Source organism: Neophocaena asiaeorientalis, unplaced genomic scaffold, assembly GCF_003031525.2.
Source record: "Neophocaena asiaeorientalis asiaeorientalis breed wild unplaced genomic scaffold, Neophocaena_asiaeorientalis_V1.1 scaffold116, whole genome shotgun sequence".
NCBI classification, from domain to species: domain Eukaryota; kingdom Metazoa; phylum Chordata; class Mammalia; order Artiodactyla; family Phocoenidae; genus Neophocaena; species Neophocaena asiaeorientalis.
The window spans coordinates 12,748,777-12,759,460 of record NW_020174561.1 but is presented as its reverse complement, the minus strand read 5'-3'; the positions used below and the strand labels follow the sequence as shown (position 1 = coordinate 12,759,460).

The 10,684-nt window shown below is 38.4% G+C and overlaps 1 protein-coding gene across 1 annotated transcript in view; it reads right to left on the bottom strand.

Annotated features, from left to right (window-relative positions):
• DOCK4 (dedicator of cytokinesis 4) overlaps window positions 1–10,684 on the bottom strand; it is a 474,863-nt gene that overhangs the window by 155,195 nt on the left and 308,984 nt on the right. The window contains exon 16 of the mRNA XM_024757836.1: window positions 7,788–7,894. Coding sequence (XP_024613604.1) covers window positions 7,788–7,894 — 107 coding nt within the window. The remainder of the gene's footprint in view (window positions 1–7,787; window positions 7,895–10,684) is intronic.

The following is a 10,684-nucleotide window of genomic DNA, read 5'->3' as shown; positions in this document are numbered from 1 at the left end:
TAGTATAGTTTTTAGCACTTGTTATCATTGGAGGATTTGTTTTTTGGTTTCGCTGCTTTTTTCGTTCTTTCTCCTTTTTTTATTACCTTTTTATTTTTAATACTCGGCCCCACATTATATCAATCGGCGAGAGCTCTCCCAGAGATCTCTGTCTCAACACTAAGACCCAGTTCCAGTCAACGACCACCAAGCTACAGGGCTGGACACCCTATGCCAAACAACTAGCAAGACAGGAACACAAAACCACCCATTAGTAGAGAGGCTGCCTAAAATCATAATGAGTTCAGAGACACCCCAAAACACACCACCAGGTATGGTCCTGCCCACCAAAAAGACAAGACCGAGCCTTATACACCTGAACACAGGCACCACTCCCCTCCACCAAGAAGCCTACACAACCCACTGAACCAACCTTAACCACTGGGAGCAGACACCAAAAAAAACGGGAACTACGAACCTGCAGCCTGTGAAACGAAGACCCCAAACACAGTATGTTAAACAAAATGAGAAGACAGAGAAATACACAGCAGATGAAGAAGCAAGGTAAAAATCCACCAGACCAAACAAATGAAGAGGAAATAGGCAGTCTACCTAACAAAGAATTCAGAGTAATGATAGTAAAGATGATACAAAGTCTTGGACAGAGAATGGAGAAAATACAAGAAACGTTTAACAAGGACCTAGAAGAACTAAAGGGCAAACAAACAATGATGAACAACACAATAAATGAAATTAAAATTCTCTAGAAGGAATCAACAGCAGAATAATGGAGGCAGAAGAACGGATAAGTGACCTGGAAGACAAAATAGTGGAAATAACTACTGCAGAGCAGAATAAACAAAAGAGAATGAAAAGAATTGGGGACAATCTCAGAGACCTCTGACACAACATTAAATGCACCAACATTTGAATTATAGGGGTACCAGAAGAAGTAGAGGGATAAAAAGGGACTGAGAAAATACTTGAAGAGATTATAGTTGAAAACTTCCCTAATATGGGTAAGGAAATATTCAATCAAGTCCAGGAAGAGCAGAGAGTCCCATATAGGATAAATCCAAGGAGAAACACCCCAATACACATATTAATCAAACTATCAAAAATTAAATACAAAGAAAAAATATTAAAAGGAGCAAGTGAAAAGCAACAGTTATACAAGGGAATCCCCAGAAGGTTAACAGCTGATCTTTCAGAGAAAGTCTGCAAGCCTGAAGGGAGTGGCAGGACATATTTAAAGTGATGAAAGGAAAAAACCTACAACCAAGATTACTCTACCCAGTAAGGATCTCATTCAGACTTGATGGAGAAATTAAAACCTTTAGAGATAAGCAAAAGCTAAGAGAATTCAGCACAACCAAACAAGCTTTACAACAAAAGCTAAAGGAATTTCTCTAGTCAGGAAACACAAGAGAAGGGAAAGACTTACAATAACAAACCCCAAACAATTAAGAAAATGGTAATAGGAACATACATATCAATAACTACCCTAAATGTACATGGATTAAATGCTCCAACCAAAAGACAAAGACTGGCTGAATGGATACAAAAACAAGACCCATACACATGCTGTCTGCAAGTGACCCACTTCAGACCTAGGGACACATACAGGCTGAATGTAAGGGGATGGAAAATGATATTCCATGCAAATGCAAATCAAAAGAAAGCTGGAGTAGCAGGTCTCATATGAGAAAAAAAAATTTTTAAATAAAGACTATTACAAGAGACAAAGAAGAACACTACATAATGACCAAGGGATCAATCAAAGAAGAAGATATAAAAATTGTAAATATTTATGCACCCAATACAGGAGCATCTCAATACACAAGGCAAATGCTAACAATGATAAAAGGGAAAATAAACAGTAACACAATAATAGTAGAGAACTTTAATACCCCACTTTCACCAATGGACAGATCAACCAAAATGAAAATAAATAAGGAAACACAGCTTTAAATGACACATTAAAAAACATGGACTTAATTGATAGTTATAGGACATTCCATCCAAAACAACAGAATGCACTTTTTTCTCAAGTACTCATGGAACATTCTTGATTTGTGACCCAAGCTATGATCTAGCTTGGGTCACAAATCAAGCCTTGGTAAATTTAAGAAAATTGAAGTCATATCAAGTATCTTTTCTGACCACAATGCTATGAGGCTAGATATCAATTACAGGAAAAGTGCTGTAAAAAATACAAACACATGGCGGAAATAATACAGTACTAAATAACCAAGAGATCACTGAAGAAATCAAAGAGGAAATCAAAAAATACCTAGAAACAAATGACAATGAAAACACGATGACCCAAAACCTATGGGATGCAGTAAAAGCAGTTCAAAGAGGGCCGTTTATAGCAATACAGTCCTACCTCAAGAAACAAGAAACATCTCAAATAAACAACCTAACCTTACAACTAAAGCAATAGGAGAAAGAAGAACAAAAAACGCCCAAAGTTAGCAGAAGGAAAGAAATCATAAAGATCACAACAGAAATAAATGAAAAAGAAATGAAGGAAACAATAGCAAAGATCAGTAAAACCAAAAGCTGGTTCTTTGAGAAGATAAACAAAATTGATAAACCATTAGCCAGACTCATCAAGAAAAAAGGGAGAAGACTCAAACCAATAGAATTAGAAAGGAAAAAGGAGAAGTAACAACTGACACCACAGAAATACAAAGGATCAAGAGAGATTACTACAAGCAACTATATGCCAATAAAATGGACAACCTGGAAGAAATGGACAAATTCTTAGAAAGGCAAAACCTTCTGAGACTGAACCAGGAAGAAATTCAAGATGAAAAGATAACCCTCAGAATGGAAGAAAATATTTGCAAATGAAGCAACTGACAAAAGATTAATCTCCAAAATATACTAGCAGCTCATGCAGATCAATATCAAAAAAACAAACAACCCAGTCCAAAAATGGGCAGAGAACCTAAATAGACATTTCTCCAAAGAAGATATACAGATTGCCAAGAAACACATTATTTCTTAATTATTAGAGAAATGCAAATCAAAATTACAATGAGGTATCACCTCACACCAGTCAGAATGACCATCATCAAAAAATCTATAAACAATAAATGCTGGAGAGAGTGTGGAGAAAAGGGAACCCTCTTGCTCTGTTGGTGGGAATGTAAACTGATACATCCACTATGGAGAACAGTATGGAGGTTCCTTAAAAAACTAAAAACAGAGCTACCATATGACCCAGCAATCCCACTACTGGGCATATACTCTGAGAAAACCATAATTCAAAAAGAGTCATGTACCACAACCTTCATTGCAGCTCTATTTACAATAGTCAGGACATGGAAGCAACCTAAGTGTCCATCAACAGATGAATGGATAAAGAAGATGTGGCACATGTATAGAATGGAATATTACTCAGCCATAAAAAGGAATGAAATTGAGTTATTTGTAAAGAGGTGGATGGACCTAAAGACTGTCATACAGAGTGGAGTAAGTCAGAAAGAGAAAAACAAATACTGTATGCTAACACATATATATGGAATCTAAAAAAAAGAAAAATGGTTCTGAAGAACCTAGGGGCAGGACAGGAATAAAGACACAGACATAGAATTGGACTTGAGGACACGTGGAGGGGGAAGGGTAAGCTGGGATGAAGTGAGAGAGTGGTATGGACATATATACACTACCAAACGTAAAATAGATAGCTAGTGGGAAGCAGCCGCATAGCACAGGGAGATCAGCTCGGTGCTTTGTGTCCACCTAGAGGGGTGGGATAGGGAGGCTGGGAGGGAGATGCAAGAGGAGGAGGTATGGGGATGTATGTATACGTATAGCTGATTCACTTTGTTATACAGCAGAAACTAACACACCATTGTAAAGCAATTATACTCCAATAAAGATGTAAAAAAAAAAAACAGAAAACTTTCATGTGAACCACTGAAAAGGAAGAAAAAACAGAAAGAAATGTAAAAATAAAGTCGTTGTTAATATTTTAGGACATCTTTCCAAGCATTGCTATGCACATATATATATGTGGACATGCAGTTAAATAATTTTATAAAAATGGTCTTACACTAAATGTATGCATATATAAAATGCTGTTTATCAATATATTATAAAAATTTTTCTATGCACATAAAATTTTTCACTAGACATTATTTCAATAAGTATGTAGTATTTCATTCATTATATGGATATAACTAACTCATGTATCTAACCAGACCTATGTTATTGGTAATTTAGATTACTTTCAAGTTTTTCCATATTTTAAGGAATCTGTATTGATCATCATTGAATCATGTTTGCTTACCGTATCTGATTATCTTCTCCCAATAAATACCAAGATGTGGAATGGCTGAGCCAAAGGATATACACATTTAAAATATTGTATTGCCGAACTGTCCTCCAAAAAGACAATACTATTCACATTTCCCTCTATGAATGCAAGAGAGTGTTTGTTTCCCTTTAATCTTCTTTGCCAATTCTCAGTTTTAAAAGTCTTTACCAACCTAATAGGCCAAAAGATTTCTCATTCTTTATTTAACTTATATTTCTTTGATTATTCATATATTTATTTTATATTCTTGCATTTATTATTTTTGAATAGCTTGTTTGTAGCATTTAGCGAATTTTTTCTTTTTTTTTTACTTATTTGTGATAACTTTTGGTAAACTGGGAATAGTCCCCCTTTGTAAGCTGTGTTGCAACCATGTTTCAGTTTATCATGTGTCTTTTAGCCTTGATTATGATGATTTTATCAATAAAAAGGTTTTAAACTTTATTTAGCCAAAGTCACACATTTTTTTGTACCTGATTTGTAACATTTGAGAGGCATCACTAGAAAGGCCCTCTTTACCTAAACTTTCTAAAAATGTTTACTCATAGTATGTAGGCTCTTACAGTTTTATTTTTTACATATAATCTGGAAATTGCTTTGGTATAAGAAGCAAGGTAGTGATCCAGCTCTTTATTTTTCCCTCTAACACCCACTGTGGTCATCTCAACACCACTTATTAAATGGGCTATTTTTTTTACCCAGTAATTTGAAATCCACTCGTCTCCCTAACTTTCTTTGTTTTTTTCGTTCAATTTTTCTTTAATTAATAAACTCCAGGCTGCAATCGTCAGGAGGCTGTGCTCCTTCCTGCCATGGCAGAGGAAGGATAAGCATTATGCTCATAATATGGTTTTATAATCATAACCTGCAAGTGGCCTTAAGCTGAAACTGAACTTCTTGGCTCAGTGCTATGAAAAAGAAAACCATGGCATCAACTAGACGAAAAACATAAGATGTTATGCTTGGCAGGTATTCCATACCTCTTTAAGCAACAATAACCCTAATCATAAGACAACTCAGCTACTTAGGGTTTTTCTGTGGAGCTAATGCTTCCTGATGGATCTACACAATGTAGGTCTGCCTCAAATTAGATGATCTACAGATACCATCCTCAGCCTCCTTTGTGATGGAGAAAGATCATTGGGAACACCTGCCGTTTAAATTGTTGATGCTCAAATAAATTTTCATAATGCTTTATGGATTGTAATTCTAGGTATTCAGTGAAAATTTGTGGAAGGGCTTGAGATGATTCAAAGCTCTACTTCTGAGAAAAATGGTTCTGCCAAAGGCACCAGGACAGGCCCCTGGTAATGGAGTAAAATTGTCTGGGAATCAATACCAGTTGGACACCTAAATGCTCACATGGAGAAGGAAGCTCTGCTACTTGTCCTCCTGGCATTTTAAGTATATGGGTATCTCTAATTAGCAAGTAAGAATCTTGGTGTTATTCATACTAGTTTAGAGGAAGTCAACCTGAACTTGACTGGAAACTTAGCACCTGCCCAAAAAACACCCTCTGACCCACAGGTGAGAGAGCCCACATGGTGAAATGCCATAAAGAAGTGATTTATTCTTCTAAATATTATTAGGAAGGTAATGATAACCTTAGCTCTTGCCTTTTCTGTGTGAAGATTTAATGGTATGCAGAGGCAAGATCACAAACATTCATATCAGGTACCATTAATGTCTTTTGGAAAACTGTAGCTGAAGACATTGGCTGTCATGTTACCCATATCACATAAAGGGGCCTCAGGCCTAAAGGTGATATAAATAGATTCTCAGGTGTCTAGTGCATTTAGCTCCTCTGTTTGCTTTAGTGGTTACTCTGTTTTAAAATATTTTTTCTTTGTATTTTAACACTGTGAGCTCCTTTAAGTCACTTTTGAAGTCTAGAGCATGTACGTATCAGAAATGGAGGGACTTTAACTGTTTTGTTTGCCACTATATTCCCAGTCACTAGAAGAGGGCCTGCCCTGCAGTTTGTAGTCAATGTGTTGAACAGTTAGAAAATAAACGATTCAAGAAATATACACATACATATACATACACAAACAAAAATTGCCAGGTGTGTTGTGCAGGGACACTGATTTTACTAGCGATAATCCAAAGGTAAAGAAAGTTTTTGTTTGTAATCTTCATTCATTCAGTGTATCTTCACCGCGCATCTACCGCATACCAGAACCCCTCTGACACAGCTGTTGCTCCTGAAGGGCTCATATATCTACCAGAGTTAAGTCAAGGGATCACCAGACAATCATGGGACAATGTAATGAGGACAATGGTAAGAGGTGTGTGCAGATATCCAGGGAAATCGTGGGAGCGCACTCAGCCAGCTGGAAATCCAGGGAGTAGGGGGCTGGGGCACGGGGATCGTTCTCCCGAATAAAGGTTCTGGCCAAGGTGTGCCTCTGTGGATGAGGAGGTGTCAGCTGCGGGGAGACAGGGGGAGGCAGGTGTGCCAGGAGTGCCAGGTGGAGCAGGGGGAACCAGCAGGCAGGAGGTGAGGAACCAGAAAGAGCTGGATGTGGCTATGGCATCAGGTAGACGACCGGAAGTGGTGAGAGGTGAAGCAATAGGGAAGAGGCAGCCTGACACATGCTAAGAGCCTGCAATTTTCCCTCTTGGCAATGGGGAGCTTTTCAGTGGGTTTATATCAGAAAGGGGCCTGGTGAGATCTGCACCTTAGATGGGTGGCCCTGGCTGGCTGGAAAATGGACTAGAGGGAGATAAGGTGCAGGTCGGCAGGACTAGTTAGCCCAGGTGAGAGTTCACAAGAGCTTGGAATAGCCTGTGCTTACAGAAATGGAGAAACGCAAAGGAGAAATATTTTGGAGAAGATCATGTACTTCCATTCTCTCTTTCATAGTTGCTAGTGTTTTTATTCTATACTTCATTATTACTGGTATTCTCTGATAACTTCTAAGGATCTCTTGTTTTGTGAGTTTTCTTTTTGTTGCCTCCTATAGTATCCTTTATTCCAAATGTTTTTAATGACAATTCTTGATGCAAAAAATAGAAACTAACAACCACTAAAGTTGTCATGACAAAGAACAGCCATTTCTCTGCTTGCTTAGTGAGAGCAGCAGACAAGAAAAATGAAAGCTGACCTTGCTAAATTTGCTTCTGGGGGTGTACAGATCTTCAGATAAGAAAGCAGGTATTGGGAAATTTAAAAATTTATTTGTAAGGTTTATCTAATCCTATTACAGCAAGGGAAAGGACTTTAACGTCACCCTATAGACTTACCCAAATACCTACACTTCAATTAAGATGAAAAAATAAATCATCTTTAAAATAGGTGTTAGAATATGACAGAATATAGAGACAATATTCTCAAAAGACACTCTCCCTGTCAGCAATCTTCCAGAAGAGTATCTTTGCAGTCATTCTTTTCTCTTTTCCACAGTGAGGATAAGACAGTGAGCTAATAATTCAGCCCTGTTTTTCACAGCTGCCCCCAGCATCTGACTGATGTTACCTTATGCACAATGAGCTCGTGAGTGCCATCTGGAAGAGTCCTACCATCTTCCTGCATCAGGGGGACAAAGGAGAAGCCAAACAACTTCTTCTCTCCTTTCTCCTTTGCTGTAGGGGAAAAAAAATTAGTCAATTTTTTTGAATTAATTGAAGTATAGTTGATTTACAATGTTGTGTTAGTTTCAGGTGTACGGCAAAGTGATTGTCATATATATATATTTTTTCAGATTCTTTTCCCTTATAGGTTATTACAAGATACTGAGTATAATTCCCTGTAAAAATCAGTCAATTATTTAAGTGTATGCTTATACAACCGTGTTCAGATACATAGACTGTGACGATGCGTCATCATCAAGAAATATACTACCCGACACACACACACACGCCAGCTCCTTTTACACAATGAAGAGCAGCTTTTATGATGGGACCTCTATGTACAGTAGCCACCCTCTAACCCCATATTCCTGCCTTATAATCTGCAAGTTACACTCCTTGACTAATTTGCTTCATGGGATTCACTATCTGAAATTATGGTGTTGTTTTTTTTTTTTTTTAAATTTGTGGATTTCCTGTTTCTTCTCCTCACAACCTACCCTCCACTCCTGAACACAAGCACCATGGAGAGCAGGATTCTTGTCTAATTAAGTTAATCTACGCTTGGTCTCTCAAAGAATGCCAAGAACATAGTAGGTTCTCAGTAAATGTACAGTAAACAAATGAACGAGTGAATGAATGAATGTGAAATGCAGTATTTTGCTTACTCCCCCTGGAAAGGGAGGTTCTCAGCTCTGCTTTGGTCCATGACAGAACTCTCCCTACAGCCACATGAGCAAACACAGAGCCCTACAGAAGCCACCTCCTTGGAATAAGACGTGCTGAAAGACATAAACAGCATTCTATAGTTTGATAAGAGCTTACTGCAGTAGTATTCTGGAAGTCAGAAATGAGGCAATGAGGTTTTCAGATGCCTAATTGTGAATTACAACAGCTAGAAATGTCAAGGGTCATTGGCAATTGTTTATAGAGAAGGAAATTGAGATCTTACAATGTCAGGTAACCTGTTCTAGATCTCTTCAGTACCACTGCAGTTCTTTCCACACACCTTCCTTTTCTCCAAAAATGGAGAAAGCATGGAAAGAACCTGGTTTGTTCAACTGGACCCTCTCCTTGTATTTAGACGTGGAGGGAAGAGTTGCAGGGCTGGCAGCCATTATGGGCTGGACGGTTATTCTCTCCCACACAAGTGCGTAAGTAGAGGTTATACTTGATAGAGAAGTCCAGCTTTGGGATGCAGTAAGACCCTCACTAGAGGTGTCAGATATGGTGATCCTGAGGATTAGACAAGAGGCTCTAGCAACAAACACACTGCTTCTGGCATTTAACCACAGGGACATGGAACCCTGCACAGAGAGTAGTAATTCTGGCTGGCTAGCTTAGGCCCCTAGCACGAGGACATCCCTGAAAATGTGATTATAGCAACGGTTCTTCTTTTTAAATCATTGATTTCAACCCCAGAGGTAAATTGGGGAAATAGCAGTACTCTTTAAAGTTAAACAAAAGTCACAGCAAAGATCTCTGGGAAGAGATTTCTATGTCAATGAGCATGCTGGGTATGGAACTTATGATTTAGGGAAGACTTATTTACAAATAATTTTCTAAGTTGATTTGACTGTCATTTTGGTGTGGTTTTTGGTATTCAATTCAGAAAGATAAAAAGAATCCAAGATGCATAAAATTAGCAAAGATAAGGAACAAAGCAACAGTTTCCCCAAATTTGCCTTCTGCTATAAAATAAAAATAAATACCAAACAAAGTTTGAAGTGCATGGCCTTTTGTCCTGAGCTATTAGATCAGGATTAATAAACTGAATGGACTGTTATGTATAACATGCATAACACGGTCCCCTTTTACTAATAAAAACCCTGAGTTCATGGATTCTATCTCCTAACTTTTCAATTCATTCTTTCTTGTACCTCAACTCCAACAATTCTGCCCCCTGGGACCCCCAGCTTATTGACCCATCCCTCCATCCCCTCCACTCCAACTTCCCATTTCTGTGGTCCATCATTTCTAATCACTTCCTTGAAAATACCCTCAACCCCTCCCCCCTCCACACTTCCACTAATAACACTGCACCCTTGTAAAATCCAATTTGTGGGTCATTCCATGCCTACACTAATCTAAGTTTATTTAATGTGCACTAACCACAAAAGCGCCCCGGGACAGGCAAACTTCCTACATTTACCTAATAAACCCACTCTTCTACTTTTCCAGAAAATAATTTCATCCAGTCTCTTCTCCTCTCAACCCTCCAATACCTTGACACTTCCCTCACTTTCAGCTCATGTAGAGAGAATGCCCACATGCCCTAGCATCCACCTATTACCCACCTGCATCTGTCTTCCTGTACTAGGTCTAAACTGCTCTTACCCAAGGAGAATTCTTAACCTTGCGCACCGGGTCCCCTGCTCCTTCCCCAACTCAAGGACACTGCTCCTACAGCTGTCCCCACTCTACTACATCAGTTTCTCCTCTCTACTGAATGATTTCTCTCTAACAAACATGCTTTAAATGCTCCATCTTAAAAAAGAACACCACCAAAAAACCAACTTCTGGTGACCCACTTATTTTTATAGCTACTAACCCATTTCTCTGCTCACCTGTAGTCTTCATAGCAAAGTTTCTCAAAAGATTTGTCTATACTCACTGCCTGCCCTTCCTTTTCTCCAGCTTATTCTTTGACTCACTCCAGCCAGGCTTTCAACACCACAAATCCACTAGAACAACTTGTCAGGTTCAGTGACCTCCATGATGCCAAATCAGGTGATAATTTCTCTGTCCTTATCTTATTTATCACTGGCACCTGACACATCTGATCAATTCCCTCTTGAAAAACTT